At 37.4% G+C, this 21,743-nt stretch overlaps 1 protein-coding gene across 1 annotated transcript; it reads left to right on the forward strand.

The window, feature by feature from the left end:
• Nucleotides 1-14,903: 14,903 nt before the first annotated feature.
• LOC149184092 (uncharacterized) lies at nucleotides 14,904-18,081 on the forward strand. The gene is made up of 2 exons (XM_089418837.1): nucleotides 14,904-17,312; nucleotides 17,437-18,081. The coding sequence occupies exon 1, from the start codon at nucleotides 15,379-15,381 to the stop codon at nucleotides 17,065-17,067; it is 1,689 nt and encodes a 562-aa protein (XP_089274963.1). The 5' UTR covers nucleotides 14,904-15,378; the 3' UTR covers nucleotides 17,068-17,312; nucleotides 17,437-18,081.
• Nucleotides 18,082-21,743: the final 3,662 nt, after the last annotated feature.

Raw genomic sequence — 21,743 nt, forward strand, 5'->3', positions numbered from 1 at the left:
AATTGACAGTCCGAAAAGTGCTATTTTGAGTGCCCTATATTTGATGGTCCACTGAATAACCCTTTGATAGGGATCACACATAATTTTACATACAATAAAAAATGATAGATATCACACATAACTTTGCATATAATAAAAATGGATTTGACAATCAATAATATGTCTAAATCGTAAAATGATAGATATATAAAACAAAACTAAATCTATTTATATGAAAAAAAAGATATGAAAAACAAATAACCATTGCCAAATTTTCCTTTGACACGCAAACTAAATTTGAAATTATTAACTTGCAAATTACAAATAATGGTGCTATACCTATGAGTCCTCATATACATCATCAACAAATAAGTTACACAAAATTGTGACATGAAGAAAGAAAGAAGAAGAAAGAAATTATTTTAACTTCCATGAGGCTAAAGATAGCCTATGGGACAAATTGCTTCTTCATCCGCTTGATGTATTCGACCCTTTTTTGGTGAAGTTTCACAATAAATGCTCCCAGCTTTTCGACAAACCCCTCGCTAAATAGATTATCCCAAGAGCCAGTTGCCAGCATATCTGCATAACTTTCCCTGTTGTCTTTGAAGGCCTCACATTCTAAAATGAAATGTTTTTCTGTTTCCACTTTTCCAGAAGAACAAAAAATGCATACACTTTCCTCCCAAACTTCTTTTGGCCTTTTCTAGTGCCCTGTTTCACAACGAAGTTGATGAGAATTAGTCCTTAATTGAGCAATAAGAATTTTGGCTCTCGAAGAGATATTGGCCTCTATGTATGCTTTTGGTTGACGATTATGAGTGGGATTAAACACTTCAATATAGTACTTTTTCTTTCTTCCTAGCTCCTTATCCCGAGTACGCTTGTGGAATTTTTCCATAACAAAAACTTTTATCTCTTTGTTGTTTATGGGACACACGTTCAAGCAAATACCCCATTTACTAAACCATTTGTTATTTTCTTGCATCCAAGTTTTTTTGTTTTTGTTTTCCTGTTGCATAGTATGTCATTAAAGACGACCTTAGGCCATCTACCCTCTTCCATTTGCTCAATTTTTTTTAAATACCTTATGACTTGCACCATAGCAATTTCTTCAATAGGAACAACCCCTGTTTCACTTAACAAGATAGCATAAGGAACTTCACTTTTAATCTTGAATTTGTTTGTAATCAAACGCTTCTGGATTTTCTCAATTTGTCTCCACTGCATATCAGATGTACTGCTGGCCCATAGTTCACAACCATAAAGAATCACTAGAAGCCCAAAAAGAGTTTGAGTGGTTTTCCAATCCCATAATTCTGCGTCTCTACACCTATTTGAAAAACATAAAATGCTTTCCAATCCCCCAAAGTTCTTTTCTTTCTACAACCATCACAACTTAGATTTTTGTTGAAGTCAATTCCAAGGTATTTGTAATTCACAACTTCTTCTAGAATGTTGCCTTCAAAGTAGAACTTATGCTGGTTATGTTTTCTTTTCTTAGAGAAAACCACTACTTTCGTTTTGCTAATATTGACTTGCATCCCCACACTTCTACAAAAATTCTCAAGGGATAGTAAGTGCTCTTGTAAACCAAGAGCTGATTTAGCAATCAGAATAAGGTCACCTGCATACAAAAGAAGCCTTATAACAAACTTGCCCAAATAGATACCATCATCCCCTTACAAATTTAACCACTCCTCCAACTTGTCGATATATAATCCAAAAAGGGTAGGAGACTATGGGCAACCTTGCTTGACCCCGATATCGCTTCTAAAACATTCAGAAATGCCTGCTAAAGTTCTAATTTTAACTTTCACCTCTTCATACAAGCTATGCACAACTTCTCTCAAATGTTTAGGAACCCCAAGTTCCTCCATTCTGTGCCAAAGCTTATCCCTAGGAATAGAATCAAACGCTTTTCTGAAATGAACAAAGCAACAAAATACTTCTTCCTTTTTCTCCCAAACTTTTTCAATGATGTGCCTTAAATTTCTATAATGATCAATTGTGGAATGTTTAGGTCTAAAACTTGCTTTCCCTTTAGCACGCTTATCTCTTTCTTTTGCCCACTTGCTAATTTTATTTTCTAGCATGCTTCCAAATAGCTTTGAAAACAAAGGGTTTATCATGATGGTCCTATAATTGAAGGGATTATTGACGTCACCGCTCTTGAAAAGAGGTATTGCCAGACTAGTTGTCCAATCTGTGGGGAGCCCCTGTTGTATGATGTTGTTGAATTTTTTTGTAATGTGAGGTGCAAGGATCTTTGAGCCCCACTTTAGATATTCTGCTTGGAGTTCAGCTAAGTCTTTTGCTTTTCCAACACCCAACTTCTTGATACCCATCTCTACCTCTTGCACCGTGAAGAGTTCAGTATCAGTGTTGACCAAGGGGGGAGGGTCAACCTTAGGATCCTGTTCATAGAGTTGTCTTGCATAGTCAAACCATTTAGAAGTTGTAATACTATTTCTAGTTTGTATCTTTTTCGGTTGGAGCTCCTTCCAAAATAATTTGGGATTATTTTTCCCAAGGAAGATTAGTTCTTCCCTCCTTGAAACCATGAAATCGACCTTTTTCTTACTTAATAACTACTTGTAAGCTTTGAGCTTTATGTTATCCTTGTTTGGCTCTTTCCACATTCTCTTTGCCTTTTTGCATTTCTCGTCAAACCAAGCATTAACCAGAAAGCAATTTGTTTCATACTTCTTAATTTTTGCTCTTTTGCACTTTACAAGTGCGCGTTGAATTAAATGTGTTAATTCATGACTATGAAGGTCGTGAATTGTGATTTTCTCCTTCTCGAAGAGCCTCTCTAACGTTATTTTGAAAGTATTACAATTTTCTGGAGTCAAAAGAATTCTGCCTTGTGGGAGATTTTGTTGGACATGCTGAATTTTTTACTGTAATTATTTCTTTCCAGTCCAAGAGAAACATAAATAAATTGGCTTGTGATCTGATTTTAAGTCCCACAACTGATCTCCAACAAAAACTTCCTCCATTTTCTCACACAAACCATGTGAGCTAATTACATAATCCACTACACTTGCTCCATTGTAAGTATTGCAAGTGAAATTACCGGACTTTGCCTATCTAGTTAAGCCATTACAAATGACTAAATCAAAGGCACCACATAGAGTAAGCAATTGTTCACCAAGAGATTGCAGCCCTTGTCCTCTGAAATTCTTTCCCACTGATAATTACTCCCTTCTGTAAGCAAACAGGGTCGCAATCATCTTTACAACAAAGAATGCTAGCTTGCTCACTTGCAATCCTAAGATTGAAATCACCCACTATAAGAACTTCACCTAGCTGCGAATATGATCCAATATCGTTTTTAAGGCTACAAATGGATCTTTATGGTCAATCCTTCTACCTTTGTAGATTTTTGAAACTTGTGGCGCAAAATAACATGCAGTAATTTAAATGTGGTTTCCATTTTCTGATATTTTAAACTAAATGAGTTGCTTATTTGAGTCTTATTTTTCTAACTGAATGAGACAACCTTCTTTCTTCCTTACTAAGACCACGATACCCCCGTGCCCTTTGCCATTTCCTGCTGCCATATTCAAGTATCCTTCAAATAGAGGTGTCTTGCACCCTTCATGCTCATGTGTTTCTATGAAGCAAATTATGTCTCTATCTTCCGCAATAGGCCCTAACCGAGGTCCTCGTCTCCATGGGTAACCTTTGCAGTTCCAACAAACTAATCATAAGGAAAACATGGGTATGACTTGATTGCTATTTATTTTCACATGCAAGACTCACATTTGAGCCTTTGTCCTTGCTTTCCCATACTGACCTGGGTTCCTGATTTCCTCTTGAAGAGTTTGTTGCCTCTTCTTTATTACCATCTTGCAGCTATGTTTTGGAAGAAGGTCCAAATCGCGCTATCATTGCTTTGCCTTTATAAATCCATGCTCTCTTGCCTTCATCTCTTATTGCTCTAACCTTTAACATTTCCTTCCTCCTTTCCTCTTGTTATTTTACAGTTAAATCTTCTTCTAGGAAAAAGCGAGAACCCCTTAAGAGATGCTTCTTGCTTAGAGTGATATATTTATCACACAAGCTAGGCATGATGACTTTTATTGGCCTGACTCTCTCATTGTTAAACTTACCCACCCTCCATGCTTGACATATTTATCCTTGTCATAGCAACTTGTCTTCTAAGAAGTCCCTTGCAAGGTCAAGAGTACATTCATTTTTCCCATAGTCTTTCACCCCTTTAATAATTATGTTTGATGCCCTATTTTGCCTTTCCTTGTCTTCTCTATCTTGCATGTTGTCAACCTGAATGTTTGTTTTTCCTTCCTTATTAGCAAAATTGCTAATAACTTGAGCCCAAGTTTTGGAAACTTTGGTGGAATCTTCTTTCCTTTATTCTCTTGCTGTCTCTTCATGGTTGTCTATTTGCACAATCATTTTCCCTTTATCTTGGGATGATTTCACATTCACCACCTCTGTACTTTCCACTACAGATTTCTTTATGTTTTGCACATCCGCGTTCATGCGTTGCCATTCTGTCTTCCGTATTAGGAGAACTTTCAATCGCAATGTCACTTGTTATTTTAAAACTTTTTTTCTTTCTGCTAAAGCCTTGTTCTCAACTATTATTATATGAATTTTATGATTTCTTTCGTGCTCTTTAGCTTCTAAAACCTCCAACCTTTGTTTTGCATTTAACAATTATTTCACATAAAGATCAGATAACCAGGGGAGAGGTGTGGATGTGGAACTATATAAGGCATGATCATCAATGATTTTTCCTCTGGACGTCTTGTTGCCACGTGCTTGTAGAGGGGACTTGTTTGAGTGCTTCTTGCAAAGGACTCAAATACTTTCCTTTTTAGACTGTTTTTTCCTTGTCTGCTCGCATTTTAGATGGGCTAGTCTTCTTTTTAAAATGCCCCGATATTGTTTGGCATTTACCAAAACCCACTTCCCAGGTGGATGAGGCAATTTTCACTTGTTCTAAATCATTTGTCTCCACATGTTCTAAAATTTCTTGTCCCATTATAATGTTTGAATGCATTTGTTGTCCAACCTATTTCAAGAAAGATGTAAGTCTATAAAATGGCAAGATTACTTAGCACTGTTCCCTTGCTTGCTTCTCGATACTTCTGCTACATAAAAGCTCCCCACTCCCACGCTGCTCATTGGGCTGTCCACACTGCTTGCTGCTTGTGAACATAAAACTTCAAAGATAAAAGCAACAGCCAATCGGACACCCAGAGCTTGACATCCATCCTTCTTAACCGTAGCTCCTCAACAATCCCAGCTTGGTTAAGGCACAACATTGTTCAACGATCCCAGCTTGGTTAAGAGACAACACTGTTCAATTTCTATGAACGGCTTGTTTCCGGTTTTCGAAACTAGGACCTGCGACGAGCAGCCCGCTCCAAATCTGAGATGCAGTGGGAAACATCCACGCAGCCAAAAAAACGAAAACGTAGTACTAGTACTCTTTAAACGCTCATGTGAAGTGATTTTCCTCAATTGCGTATACGCCCGAATACTACCATAAATCAAACTCTTTACGAAAATCGAGCACGTTCTCGAACCCACGGCAATTGGACGAGCTCCAAACATTCACAGGACTCGAAGAAGCTCAACTAAAATTACGAAAATCGAGCACGTACTCGAACCCACGGCAATTGGACGAGCTCCAAACATTCACCGGACTCGAAGAAGCTCAACTAAAATTGCGTTAATAACCAAACGCCAATATTCCGTCGAAGGACGGCACAACTTGCCCTCCCCAAACACTTGGCCATCGTACCGAAACCAAGGCGACCTGTCCGCCCTTCCGTCGAGAAGAAGAGAAGCGAAAGAATATCGCAGAAATTCATCACGCAGGTAAAAGAATAAATTGGAGTTGAAGCAACAGTTAACGTAACAAAATCCCTTACGCAATAGCCCTTAAATTGAGAAGCATTTCACGACATCGTATTTTCAAGTGTTTTTAGTGCAACGGTAATTCGACAACCTTGTCAACAACAATAAACAATAGCGTGTCCAATAGAGGTACCTATGGGAATGTAATCCTCTTGATTTCTAAACGCTGTACGTGATATGAGGTTCAACTGTAAGTTTTTGAGGTGTAATCCGGGTGAGGGTTAAAATTTCATTAAGTATATATATGATCGGTTGTGTTTTATTTAAAAAAGTAGACCATCTCATAGCGGACCTCTGGGCTCTTGTTGAAAAATAAGTTCTTGCTATTGTGTGGCTTGACGTAGATAGCTATAGCATGAGATAAGCATGATCTAAAATACATCAAAGCTCTGTGTAACGAGGGAATTGTTAGTTTAAGTTCTTGTGGGAGATAAGCATGGTGTCAAAGACAGACCCAATATGGGATTATAGTTTTATTTTAATGTTGTTAATTTTTCATAACTTTGGAGTGTTTCAATGGTTGATCAGCAGGACAAAAAAAGTTAGAGCGATTAAATTAAACAAAATTAAGAATGGGGAGAAAAGTGCTTTCCAACTTCAAAATTTATTAACGCAGAAATTCATGTTTCTCAAGTCATTCAATAAATTAAATATTGATGGATTGTAATCCCTGTATGAATTTTATTCAAATTTGAGAGCAGTTGCTTTATGTGTATATGCACGTTAATACGATTATAACAATTTTTATTAATGATTTCTCAAATTGATAAGCAATATAGCATGGATAGGAATTAAATTAAAATTAAAAATAATATTTTTTTTTTTTAATTTGGTATTATATTATAAAGTTAACTATATTATTATAAATTTGGATAAAGGAGAAAATATAATTTTTTTATACTTATATTTTTTAGTCACTTAAAAAACCATAAAAACCACCTTAAAACAAGAATATTAAGAAATTACACTAACTAATCATATTTATATGTCAAACTAAGAAGTTTATAATATTATAACAATTATATAATAATGAGTGATAATTCATGTTTGCCTTTCATAATTTTAAGCCTTGTTTTTCTTCTTTATCTATATTTTTTATATATAGATATAACTAAAAGTTAGACACAAATTTGTATTATTTTATGTAAAAGATAACATTCCTATAACTACTAATGTGCTATTTGGAAAACTAGATTAATAACACAAGCTTTATGTTTTTGTTAAAATTATCAATCCTATTGTCAAAACATATTTATATGAAATATTTGGTGTAATCTTATTAGGGAAACTATTGACTAATTTAGTACTCTTAAAGACAAACTTCCTTGCTTAGGTACAAAATAGGAAGCCCAAGTCTACAACTTTCTTAGCAAGAACAAAATCTTTGTTGTCCAGTTTTGTAACTTGCAACTGAAAGACATCCATCACGATGAGAAAAATTTCATGTTGTGACTCATTGTATTCCACGAGGACTTTGTTCATAATGGTTTTAATTTGCCAATATATCAACTATTTGCATATACTAGGTCTACTGGGAGTGGATGTTTCCCATCTCTGGTATTAAGTGACATATGTTTTCTTCTACCTTTCAATCATATATGAATCGTTGGGCTAGTGTAGTTTCCTGCTTAGACAAGTTCACTTCCTCCCTAGATCATGGGACGTGTACCCCCAAAAATAAGTAATTAAAGTTTCAATGTTGGTTTGAGCATTTGAATAGGGATGCTCGCTTCTCCCATGACTTCCACAATGGTTAAGTGGAGAGCTAAGGTGCAACATGATAAATTATAACCCATGGACAAGAGGGATAAAGAGAAGATAGATTGGGAGAGCAGGGCATAGAGTGACCAAACCCAACATTGAGCACCAATCAAGAGTACATTGAGAATCGAGAGGAGAGAGCCATGCCAAGTAATGAGTAGAGAGATCAAGGTCTAATGAGCAAGGAAATAAACAAAGAGGATGCGAGGCTAAGATGATAGAGTGAGAGGTTTGCTTGAAGGCAAAATTTAGTGGGGACACTTATAAGAATGAAAAATGTGACATAAACGTAGAGAACGCCAAACATAACTTACACAAATGACATACAAAGCTGGTTGTCCCTTAAAAAATGCATAACTTTTAAAGCTGGTTAGTCATAAGATCGAGATCATGGCCATCCTAGTTAACGAGTATACCAAGGATGGATTGCAGTAACGGTCAAGTGTGAATGAACATTGGAGATTATGGATTGAGCTCGACATGTTTTCTCATATCAACCTTCGTTATCAAACTAACACATGACTTGTCTGTTCATATGAGTAATCCCAACCTCATGATCACAAGTGGTGGCAACGACATGGAGAGAAGTGACCTCGCATGGGAGTTCCATGGTGTGCATTAAAAAAGGACATGGGGGTGAGCTTTGATCCACTTGTGTGTGCATAGTTCATGATACAATTTTTAATATAGTCTCTTTGGGTTCAACCATTGCCTCAAGGTGTCCCTATGGCTTCAAGGTTAGGCCCTCATGGGAATTGAGCCTCGCTTAATAATGAAAAAATCCTCACTTTCCATCATCCAATCCAACCTCTTTGGGTTAAGAGAAGGAAGACATGGGGTGAACTTTGATTCACTTATGTGTGCACATATCACAAACCTATTCAACTACTACCTCATAGTGTCCCATAACTCTAAATTAGTCAATGGTAAAAACTCCTCACTTTCAAACATTAGATTCAATTCATTTAAACCCCTTATACCTTTTAAATATTTTGGTACACCACATTCTAATAATTTTTTTAAAATCATTTAAATATAAGCTATAATAAACAACGTAACTTTCGAAATAGCAAATTAAATTTTGATAAAAATTCACTAAAATCGAAATACCTAATGTCACATTTAAGAATATAATTACTCCATAAGCCTTAAATGTGTTTTTCACCCAACTTTAACGAAAATAAAATTTCCCAAACCTTTTTGAGAAAAGTAAGGTAGGCCATCTATATGCCCAAGCAACCTACGTGACAAAATATAATATCGCATATTGCTTTCCATAATGTTTTTGCATCGCTTTCCATCATATTTAAAAAAAACAAACCTTGGAGCTTCCTTGTAATCATTGTGAAATAAACTTTGGGAATATTGAACTTCTTTGGTTTACCGACCACGCCAATCAAAGAAATTTACATATATATATATGCCGGGAAATTTATTTGGTTGGTCTGACTGGCGGATGGGAGGACACACCCTTAACGTGTGACTCAGATTGGAATGGTTTTGGCAATTGCCTGAATCCACTTCCACTTTTCACACATTATCGAAACGCATCCATGGCATGTGCCATCCAATGAAATCGGATAATCTTCCCCGGCACGGTTCTTGGAGAATCTGTCTATCAGGAAGCAACACGTTCTGCCCTGCAAACCCTCGAGGCAGAAGTAAGTGCATTATAGATTGATTTGGGCCAAATTTATTCGGGCAATGGTGTGTCTCTATCTTAATAAAATCGAGGAGGATAAAGGTGTTGTGCGGGTGTAATAAATCTATATCCAATGGATGATAGTCACAGTTCGGCCAACAAGCGGCCAACAAGCTCACACAGGTCCTCTTCTTCATTTCTGTACTCATTCTAAGATGTTTTTCAGATGTCAATTTGTTATAAACTTGTAGCTAAAGAATTTTTTCCTTAACTTCAATATCATTCACGCCTCTCATTAATTTCGGGATATCCAACACCCATTTCAGGTGGCATAAAACATTGTTGGGCCCTCACAGCAGTCGAATTTTAATTTCAGACCGACACTTGGAACACCACTACTAATTCTGATTAATAAACAACAAACCTGCTAGAAATTACATGTTTGCATATCCAAATTCTTATCCGTAATTCTGATTAATAAACAACAAACCTGCTAGAAATTACATGTTTGCATATCCCAATTCTTATTCGTAATGCTGATTAATAAACAACAAACCTGCTAGAAATTACATGTTTGCATATCCAAATTCTTATCCGTTGACAATGAAAACAATTTGAGTGGGTTGGCCAATTTATTTATTTGCTTATTTTTTAGTTGGAGTAACTTCAAATCTGACCCTATTAGGCACTCACGTTCTCATTGTAGCTTGGGAGGTCCACATCATTCACTTACACAATTGTGATCATCATGATTCATCCAGTGACAATTTTGTTCACAGCCAGCCCAGTGTACACATCAAATCACCTTTTCAAAAGGTTGCAACTTAAGCTGCCATAGTATGGGTATGTGGGTGTGAGTGCTGGTGCAAACACACCACGTTTCAAACAGGGGATGGTGTACATCAGAGATACATATATCAAATTTTATTTGTGCAATACATATGGAAAAGAAATAAAACTGACACGAAAATAAATGAGTGATGATTCAGATTCATTGTTAGATTCCAGTGTCAAACCATTTGTCAAATGAAATTCAGGATTGAACATTGAACATTCCTTAACTTTCCAGATATGGTGAGGAAATGACAAAAAAAAATAAAAAAATAAAATTCAAACTTTGATGAATTTGAGATGTGGGGACTTGGGGAGATGATAGTGTCAATAATGATGAAGAATGCTTCACGTTGAGCCATTGGAATGGATACCAATTTCCCGCAGTAAAAACAATGAACAATGCGCTACTTCCTCTCTCTCCTTTTTTTTTGGCTTATCCAAGCTTGCATAGTGAATCTGAAAATGTAAAATTGAGCATGAAATTAGGGTTTAAACTAAGTTACTTGGAAACAAATATGGATATGGATGTGGATTTACTAAATTTTTGAAAAGCCAAGATCTGGATACGGTTGGAAAATGCCATGTACAAAGAATGCAATAATATTTTTTAATTTTAAAAAACATATTCAAAGTTAAAAATCAAAACCATTCATGAATCACAACATTAGAACTGAAATCATCAAATACATAGTCAGAAATAGGTCTAACTACATATCTAGAAATGCGTCTAACTACATATCTAGAAATGGGTTTACATCCTCATCATTTGAATATTTCAATTCTATAGCATGATCAACCTGTCATAGTCCTTGAAATCTCCTTGAAATCTGCCTCAAAATCTATAGTTATGATGGCAAATGAATACCATACATCATTTGAAAACATTGCTATAGTCTGTGTATCATATGGTTCTAGGTGGAGTCTTCACCTAGAGTTGGATGGTATTGATCTAATTAAATTATTTATGACACAACCATTCTTTATACAAAGTGTGAAATTTTCATTAACCCTAGCAATCTAGCAATTTATTAACCTAGCATATTACATAGATCTACTAAATAAAAAGCACGACTAGGATTTTAACATAAACAAAATAATCAGCGAAAGCAAATTTAAAGTACCATTCTCTCAATCACATGCACACAGATTTCTGCCCTCCAAATTGGTTCTTCATTTATTAAATTCAGAACTTACAAGGGACTCCCTTGGGATAATGGCCCTTTGAGGAAAATACATACAATAATAACCTGAAAATGGTCTAGCTGATCAAGCCCTAGATCTGTCCTTCGATCTGTTTGGCTGATCTGGATCTCCCTTTCTGCTCCTTTCACCTTCCTTGAACCTGGCAGACTTGAGTGGAAGTTCTTCACCACCCAATCACTGTGATCTCACTCTCGCTGTGTCTTATGTTTCTTCTCCCTTAGGCTAGCCTTTCTTTTATAAGTTTTAGTCATTATTGAATCCACAAGTTACAACTGTAATCTCCACAAATGTAAAATTGAGCATGAAATTAGGGTTTAAACTAAGCTACTTGGAAACAAATATGGATATGGATTCACTAAATTTTTGAAAAGCCAAGATCTGGATAAGGTGGGAAAATGCCATGTACAAAGAATACAATAATATTTTTTAATTTTAAAAAACATATTCAAAGTTAAAGATCAAAACCATTCATGAATTACAACATTAGAACTGAAATCATTAAATACATATCCAGAAATGGGTCTAACTACATATCTAGAAATGGGTTTACATCCTCATCATTTGAATATTTCAATTCTATAGCATGATCAACCTGTCGTATTCCTTGAAATCTGCTTCCAAATCTATAGTTATGATGGCAAATGAATACCATACATCGTTTGAAAACGTTGCTATAGTCTGTGTATCATATGGATCTAGGAGGAGTCTTCACCAGAGTTGGATGGTATTGATCTAATTAAATTATTTATGACACAACCATTCTTTATACACAAAATGTGAAATTTTCCTTAACTCTAGCAATCTGGCAATTTATTAACCTAGCATATTACAAAGATCTACTAAATAAAAAGCACTACTAGGATTTTAACATAAACAAAATAATCAGCGAAAGCAAATTTAAAGTACCATTCTCTCAATCACATGCACACAGATTTCTGCCCTTCAAATTGGTTCTTCATTTATTAAATTCAGAACTTACAAGGGACTCCCTTGGGATAATGGCCCTTTGAGGAAAATACATACAATAATAACCTGAAAATGGTCTAGCTGATCAAGCCCTAGATCTGTCCTTTGATCTGTTTGGCTGATCTGGATCTCCCTTTCTGCTCCTTTCACCTTCCTCGAACCTGGCAGACTTGAGTGGAAGTTCTTCATCACCCAATCACTGTGATCTCACTCTCGCGGTGTCTTGTGTTTCTTCTCCCTTAGGCTAGCCTTTCTTTTATAAGTTTTAGTCATTGATTGAATCCACAACAGTAATCTCCAAAGTGATTGCGTTGAGATTAGATCTCACCTCGCTAAAGTTCAATGATTGCGATTCATCTAATTCACTATTGCAAAAACCTTTGCATTCATTAGATTATCTCACTTGATCTTATAAAAAGAAATGACTTTAATCATTAAAGTGATTGCGAAGGTTAAGTGTCTATTAGGCAACTTCTGCAAGCCTATACACTTAAGCTTGTCTAGAAGTACCTGCCTGGCTACAAACATCAACACAAAGAAAACTGAAAACTGAGTATATACTATATACTATATGCTATATACTATTATCTCATATTGTGTGAAAGCTTTTCTAGAGCTTTCAACTAGCATCATCAAAAAGTTAAAATTAAAATTTTAATGTCTCATATCTTTCTTACTAGCATTATCATGTGCTATACACCCTACATGCTATAGGTAATTAATAACTTACTTATACAACTATACAACCTACAGATTAATAACAAGTAATCCAACTAAATGTCTAAATATCCTTATTTTTTTTAAACCATAAAACTCTAATGCTATTAACTTATTTGCTTGGGATTCGACATATGAGGGCTAGCAGGCACAAGATTTGTTTTAGCAGCATTTGTTCTGTTTTCAAGTTTGACAGATTGATTACGTGGAAGATCCTATGCAACTCTGCGTGGATTTGTATCCGTATTTGAATTTGAAATGTGGATTCGTGGATCCAACATCAAGACCCTGTGGATTCAGTGACATAGGGTTTAAATATATAAAAGAGTGCAACTCGTAGTTGTTTTAGGGTTCCTTGATGTGCCAACCCCAAATGCAACTTTGTTGGGGTTTTTTAATTATTAGTGTTTTTTCTTTCATGCTAAAATCAATGTTGACATACTTGAAATAAAGACACTTTTCCAAATTCACCTAGGGTATTGTGGGATACACAAAAGTGTGTTGCAAGGTATGGAGGGATATGAGTATGGACATGTTTTCGATAAGAGGGACAAGGCTAGAGGATTCAATCCCCAAGTGTTGAAAAATGTAACTAGTGTTGGTCTTCATAATTGTACTTGAGTCAAGATATAATATATTTGTCAAAATAAATTTTTATTATTATTAAATTGACTTATTAAAGCATGGATTTCATGCTTGGATTTGTTACCGCTCAAACTAGCTGGGGGTCCTAGAGGGGCACTTGCTAGGTCAAGAGCAACAATGAAGCTAAAGCCCACTGTCACCACAGCTAAAACTTCCTACTCTTTATGGAATTTCACCGATGGGAGGAGACCTAATATATAGAGAATCACTTATGAAGGATAGATCATTTAAGATGGATGTGAAATGATCTCGATAACCCTTTCCTAGGAGAGACTCAAGATTGGGACTTGTTTGCTTCTTAAGCAAGGTACAATATTCTCTAGGATAGGGGAGTAGGGATTTGAGGGCTTGGCTTAGGGAATGTGACTTGTAAAGGAGTTTCCTAAACCCTAAAATCCTTGTGGAACTTGGTTTCCCAAGTGGTTTTTGAAGAGTTGACTTTGATAAGATATGAGACCACACGGGACCAAGTGGACCTAGGTTAGGTCAAGGGGATAGGATTTAGCAACCAATGACATGCTTGACCTAATTAGGGAGGGAAAAGGGATCAAGAAATGGATTTAAATGAAAGGCAATGCAAGGATTCCAGTGAGGTTTCTAGCCTAAGGGAAACCAAGGGAAAGAATTGGTCTTCGAGCTAGGGCTTGCAATATCTCAAGATCCCATCGTCGAAATCTCATGAAATTTGGAGGGCTTCTTGAGGACACACTAGCGCAGTTGTGGACCAAAAATTGAAGTATTTGGATGGCTAGATTGTGAGATATTCGATGCCCTAGGTGACCTATGGGGCTAGAACTAGAAAGAAGAGGAAAAGGTGAAGAAAAATAAGTTTTAGGGTGATCACCTATGGTAGACCAGTGCCTAATCCTTTGGGGAGATTGGAGTCAAGAATGATTATGAATTCGGATTTGATTTTCTTGGTCAAGGAGGCCTTAAAGGCAACTTCACTTAGCACTAGGGCAAAGGAGAGCAACTTCAAAGACTTTATACTTTGCTTTGCAAAATAGATCGTTTACCAAGATAAATTTCAACCATGAAATATCAGTGTTGCACACATCGCGATAAAATCGGAAAATCGCGATTTTTTAAATTTGCCGATTCAAAGCGCGATTTTTATCGAAAAAATCGCGATTTTTTGAAAAAATCGCGATTTTTTCGATAAAATCGCGATTTTTTCGGTTAAAATCGTGGAGGGCGCGGGCAGCGGGGTTTTATATGGAAAAAACGATTTTTTTTTATTCATTCAGCAGTCCGCCGCGGAGGAGAAGGAGAAGAAGGGAGGGAGAGGGTTGCCGTCGGTTGTGGGAGCGAATCGAAGCGATTTTAGGAGGAATCCAAGCCAAGATCGCCAATTTGTCCATAAACCAGGTATGTAGATTAATTTTTTTTTGTTTTGGTTCAATAAAAACTTTGTTTTTCATTGTTTTTAAAGAATTTTTGGAAATTTTTCATTGATTTGGGATGGGTTATTTGTTATGACTATGAGAACCAATTTTTGATTTTTATTTTCTCATTTTCTTTAAACATTGTTTATTTTTTTTGATTTTTCATTGTTTTTTGGCATTTGGTTGGGTGACTTGGGTTTAGAAATTGGGATTTTGGAAATAATTAGCTTGTAATTTTGCAAATGCTAAATTGTAATTTGTATTTACTATTATCATTTATGTAATCCTAAATTCCTATTTCCTAATCCTTATTTTTCCATAGGTTTGCAAATTCAAAATTCAAAAACAAACATGCCAAGGAAATTGGATCCTTTCTGGGAATATGGTGACCCTAAAACTCCGAATGATAGACAAAACTTGTATTGCAAGTTGTGTGGAAAGGAAATATTCGGGGGGATATACAGGTTGAAGTTCCACCTTGCACAAATCCCTGGACGTGATGTGGGGCCCTGTCTAAAGACAAATGCTGAAATTATCCAAAAAGCCATGAGAGCATTGGGAGAATTAGAGCACACTAGAGACGCCAAAGAAGAACTCAAAAGGCAACTAAAAAGGTCAGCTGAAGGAAGTGGGCCAAGTGGCACAGGTTCTACTGCAGCGTCAGTCAATCCGTTTGCTGCATCATCATATTTTGTTCCTCGAACCACACCTGGTTCACAACCAACTATCGGTTCAATGATGAAAAGAACTGAAAAAGAAAAAGCTGACAAGTTGATGACAAAATTTCTCCTCTGGAGTGATATTCCTTTCAGCATTATAAGGAATAATCCATTTTTCCAACCTACTCTTGATGCTGTTGCCAGTGTTGGCCCGGGGTACAAACTCCCTTCTCTTCATGATTTCAGAGGCCGGCTTCTTCAAGATGAAAAGCGTGACTGCACCCAAAGATTGGAGGATTTTAGGGCATCATGGGCACAAACAGGATGCACTGTTATGTCAGATGGTTGGACTGACCAAAAGGGGAGAACCCTTATAAACTTCTTGGTTAGTTGTCCCTTGGGGACTATGTTTATCAAATCTGTTGATGCAACTCATCAAATCAAAGATGCAAAAAATTTATGTGATTTGCTGGATGTGTTTATTTTGGAGGTGGGTGCAGAAAATGTTGTCCAAGTCATAACGGACAACGCTGCAAATTATGTTGCTGCTGGTAGAATGCTTATGGACAGGCATCCTACTTTATTTTGGACACCTTGTGCTGCCCATTGTATTGATTTGATGTTAGAGGACATAGGGAAAATTCCCTTTGTCAAAGAGGCTGTTGACTCATCAAAAACCATCACAAAATTTATTTACAATCACACATCTGTGCTTAGCTTGATGAGAAAATGCACCAACAACAAAGAGTTGGTGCGCCCCGCCATTACACGGTTTGCGACGAGTTTCATATCTCTTCAATCCCTCTTGAATTCTATGTGGGATTTGAAGAGAATGTTTGTTTCAGAGGAGTGGCGTTCTTCGCCAATGAGCCGCAAACCAGAAGGAGAGGCCGTCTGCAGACTTGTTTCATACCAAGAAGACTTCTGGGCGGGAGTGCAGGAGGTGTGCGCTGTCACTGAACCTTTGGTAAAGGTTCTTCGGTTGGTAGATGGTGAGAAGCCCGCAATGGGCTATTTGTATGAAGCCATGGACAGGGCCAAAGAAGCCATTCGGTCCTACTATGATGACAAGGGAGATGATGGGTTCCAGAGACAACTCCTTCTATGGAAGGTCATTGATGAGCGATGGAACAACACACTCCATCGTCCCATTCATGCTGCTGGGCTTTTCCTGAACCCTGCATTTTCTTATGCATGTGGGTTTAATTTTGATGTTGAGGTCGTGGAAGGATTATTAACCTGTGTCCAGAAGATGGTGAGATCTTCAGAAGAACGTATGGAGATCTCTAGACAAATTGAGCAATATAAGTTGTCAGGTGGCTTATTTGGCTTTGATATGGCTGTCATTGATAGGACGGTTAAAATGCCAGGTATTTTTTAGTTTGTAGTATGTACTTTGTAACTTTGTTTCAAATTTCATTGTTTCTTCAAATTCCATTTTTTTCTTATGTTTATTTAAAATTTTATTTGTAATTTTGTTGTAGACGCATGGTGGAAGATGTATGGTGGCAGAGTACCCCTTTTGCAAAATCTTGCCATACGCATCCTCAGCCAAACATGCAGCTCCTCGGGATGTGAGCGCAATTGGAGTGTATTTGAAAAAATACACAACAAGAAGCGCAATAGGTTAACACTTAAACATTTAAAATATTGCAAATTTCCAAATAAATTTTTGAATTCATTAAAGTTTTAAACAATATTTTTTTTATAATATTAATTATTAATTTATTATTTCATGAACTTTGTACAGGTTGGAGTCCCATAGACTTAATGACATGGTCTATGTCTACTACAATCTTCGATTGTGGGTGAAACAACTAGAGAAGACACCTGATACGGAAGCCATCTCATTGGATGGGATTGACACCACTGCTGAATGGAGGGTTGAGACCGAGAGGCCTCTCATGGATCCCACTGAGGATTGGTTAGTGCAGGATGAGGGGGAGGAGGAGGGGGAGGAGGAGGAGGAGGAGGAGCAGGAGCAGGAGCAGGGGGAGGAGGAGTTGGAGGAGCAGGAGGAGGAGGTGACACCGCCTACCCGGGCTACCCGGGCTACCACTACCACCAGTAGAGGACGTGGTCTCCGTCCACCTCAGCCTCCTATAGCTGCTACTACTAGTTCTTCAGCTTCTAGAGCACGTCAGACTCCACTGCCATTTCCACCACCACAGGCACCAGCTTCTACATCTAGAGGGAAAGAGAAAGTTGTGCCATTTTCTCGCAAGAGGGGCAGAGGAAATCAATAGGATTAGACTTTCATTTTATTGTATATGACATTATGACATGATGAGATACATTATCATATTTTTTGTTGATATTTTGAGGCTGAGTTGGACTTGGGACTCAGGACTTACTATTCAGGACATGATTCAATGTTATGTGTGATTTTAGCGCTAGAAATGATATTAAACATCTTATATATTAGTTTTTTTATCATATTTATGTGTCAATGTATTTATTTTATGTTGTAGATGGTTTAGATATTAAAAAAATTGAAAAAAATTTAAAAAAAATGAATATTTTTGTGCCAAACGATTTTTTCCCGCTTTTTTCCGATTTTTTCCCGATTTTAACGATTTTTTCCGCTTTTTTCCCGGCGCCGATTAAATCCCGATCGCGATGTGTGCAACATTGTGAAATATCTCTAGGAACATCCAGTGATCATACATGGCCCATACATGAAGCATCTCTATATAGAAACAAAATTTCCACAACTTCTCAATGATAGATGTAACAAATTAGCCCTAGAACAGTGAAATCCCAACAACAAGGTATGTGACAAAAATAGAGCAAAGAATAGCATTAAAATTGCACTTACATGTATTAGAGTATATCCAACCATCAAAAGTTTTCTAAACAAGAAGCTCCAAGACGAGAAAATGATCCGAAAATTAAAATTCATTCCATGCTCCAAAATTTTGTCCACCTAGAAGAATAGCGAAGTTCTCTAAAGAGATACAAGTCCAACCAAGTGATGATGCTAAAATGAATTCACATCACTTGTATTTATACACTTCTAATGAGTTTGATTTAGCTAATTAGGCCTACATTAGCCCCTACAATAAAATAATGTGCAAAATAACTAACTTTTGGTGACAAGCCCACCAAACTAGCTCATAAACAAAAGAATAAGCCTCTCAAGGGGTCGATAATGAATAGTGCATGTCGTTGGGCCTTGGAAGAGGCCTAATGGAGTCTATATGTGCCATAATGTGTAGTTGAACTCCCAAAAGCAGTGGACAAGGGGTTGGCCCCTTGTAATAACCCGTGGTGCTCCAAATGACATGTGGGGGCACACAAGTGTCCTCATGGGTCTCCAAACAAATCGAAGATGCTTGTAGATCGCCTGCAAGGGCTAGGATGATGGTGTAGGTGATGCCACATCATCGTGCAAGTCCTGGATCATCTGCCAAGTGTATGGTGCAACTCTGGGGCCAACTGGGCATGATGGATCAGGTGCATCTTCCTCGTCCAATAAGTGAACCATGAGTAATCTCTGAATGGCTGTGGGGATCCATGGAGTGCTGTCTTCCACTATGGAGGACCATGGCTCTCTACACACACCCTACATGTGCCAATGCAGCCCTATGGGGTTAGCAAGGGAGACCAAACCCAAATGGAAACCACCTGCAATCTTGCATAAGATCCAATGCATCCCCGTGCCTTCCAGCACACCAAGTCATTAAAGAAATCAAGTAAAAGAGTTTATAAACCATGGATAACAAGTGAGCACTTCATAATGGCATGCCCTTCCATAGTGGGCTTTGGCATGTGCTAATGTCTCCCAGCTCCAAATAGGGTTAACCAAACATCTTATTAGGTGGTTTCTACCTCTAAAGGGGGTGGTATGTCCGTGGTACATCCTTCAAATGGTGGTGGCATGTGGCATAATGATGGAATGGAGTAGGGAATGAAAGGGGGCAACCTGGATCACATGCCATGGTACAAGGGTAGCTAATAAAAGGGAAGCCCACACTTGGGTAAATAATGTGTAGGAGGGAGCAATCGTGGTGCATGAGGTACCTTGGCCTTGATTTTTCCACCCTTTTTCATATGCATTTTGCCTTTTTATGATTTTCTTTGGTTCACTGCGCGGGGTTCTAGATAACGAGAGCATGATGCATAAAGTATAACAGTGGATATTCCCTTATAAGGTGGGCCAGTTCATCGCCCATCGGGGTATGGGACCATCATGGGTTCCCGAATGATAAAGGAGGCTCATCAAGGGCCATGTAGGAACCAGGGTGATGGCCATGGAATGGGGTAGAGCTCATGTCATGGCTTTTGCCCACATGCTAAATGCCTTTGTCCTGACCATCTTTTGCATTTTGTGGTACAATTTCTTGTTGAATGTGGCCAATTATGCTTTTTCTTTTTATTTTAGCTGCATCAAACCTTCGGGCATCATTCCAGGCCCGACCCAAGATGTGGGGCAAGGGGAGGGGATGGCTAACCCTATGTGAACTCAATGGAGGAATATAGATTGGGGGTGTAATGAGTGGAAGGGGAGTAATATATGCGAATCGGGGAGCGGGACCACGCAACCAAAATTAAGGTTTCCTATGTAGTACCATCCCTAAAACTAGTAGATTAGTAAAAGAGATCCCGCGGGACTAGGGTGCAAGGTTAACATCCCAAAAGAGACTTAGGGGACAAGTTCAGAAAGTTGGACCACTCTTTCCACCAAATCCCCTCATTAATTCATGCCCAATTTTTCCATGATAAATAAACTAAAATACTCAATTACCAAATAACAAGGCATACCTTTAGGTTTGGGAGGCCCACCTTTAAACATACGATCATGACAGATGGGAATACACAGAGATTTTGGAAAATAGCGTATGGTTGAGTGGAGACAGTCACTTGGATGGTTAGGATCGCTTGCTGACGAGAGAAAAAGAGCTGGCCTGAAGCAACATTGAAGAGATGGCAGCAGGATGATGAAAAGGGAACAACCCTAAAGCTATTCTTCAAAAAAAATGCACCTGTAACCAGCAAACAAAAACCCGAAATATAATATATGCATACAATTTTAAACCCCAGATCGGCTAGACAAAATTACAGCGTTTGACTCTTTTAACAACCAGATTTAGCAATAACAGCAGAAATATTATTGAAAGTTTCAGATTGTACTATGAAGAACTTCAGAAAATCTCTCATGCAAACTTAGAAAAACTAAATGATTAACCCAGGGTAAAAACTAGCTGGGCTCTGCAAGGAAAAGCTTGCGGGAGTTGGCTGGTTCAGCCTAGAACTTCCCCAAACGCCCACTAGTCTTCTTCAGTAAGGGTTTTCTGCACAGCTTAAATCAACCATCAGTAAAGAGAGAAAAAATGATACTAGATCTCAACAAGCAATGGAGATACCTGCCATTACTCCAGAAACCCTAATACCATTCAAACCCTAGCAAGTGAACAAGATACCTGTGCTCACAATACTCTATAATAAGTTGTTATTAATGGCTGAAAAACAAAATATGCAGAAAATAAAATAGCTCACAGCACTTCCAGAGAGTAACACCAGCAAGATTTGAACCCCAAAGTCTTCTTTTATTAACCAGAAACAGATTACAAGAGAGCTTCTTCAGCACAAGACTCACAGATCGAATGATCTCAAATGACCCCTAGCACCCTATTTAAAGGAAAAGATCCCAACAGCTAGTTCAAGTGATCCATGTCAAAATGATCTCGACCGTCGATGAGGATCAAGATATCTCTTGATCTCATCCGTCGAATTTTTAATGTATTAAAAAATTGAAATTCTGCATTTATTTACTCAAAATACTATTATTTTATTATTTTTAGGTTTATTTTATTTTTATTTTTAATTTTTTTTTAAAATTTTAAAATTTATTTTTAAATGGATCGTTGAACTTAGCTTTTGGGAAAATTACCTAGGACCTAGGACTTAGGACTTATGAGGGGATCAAAACATTTCTTATCCTTTCAGACACTTTACATCATGACTTTTACAACTTTACATCCCAAGGGGGGGAAAGCCCATTTGACATAGACCCTCATAAACCACCCAGTTCTGCGACACAACTATAATCTAGCA

Source organism: Pinus tabuliformis, chromosome 3_2 (assembly GCF_031772625.1).
Source record: "Pinus tabuliformis cultivar Carrire ecotype Pingquan chromosome 3_2, CPIR1, whole genome shotgun sequence".
In the NCBI taxonomy this organism is placed as follows: Eukaryota; Viridiplantae; Streptophyta; class Pinopsida; order Pinales; family Pinaceae; genus Pinus; species Pinus tabuliformis.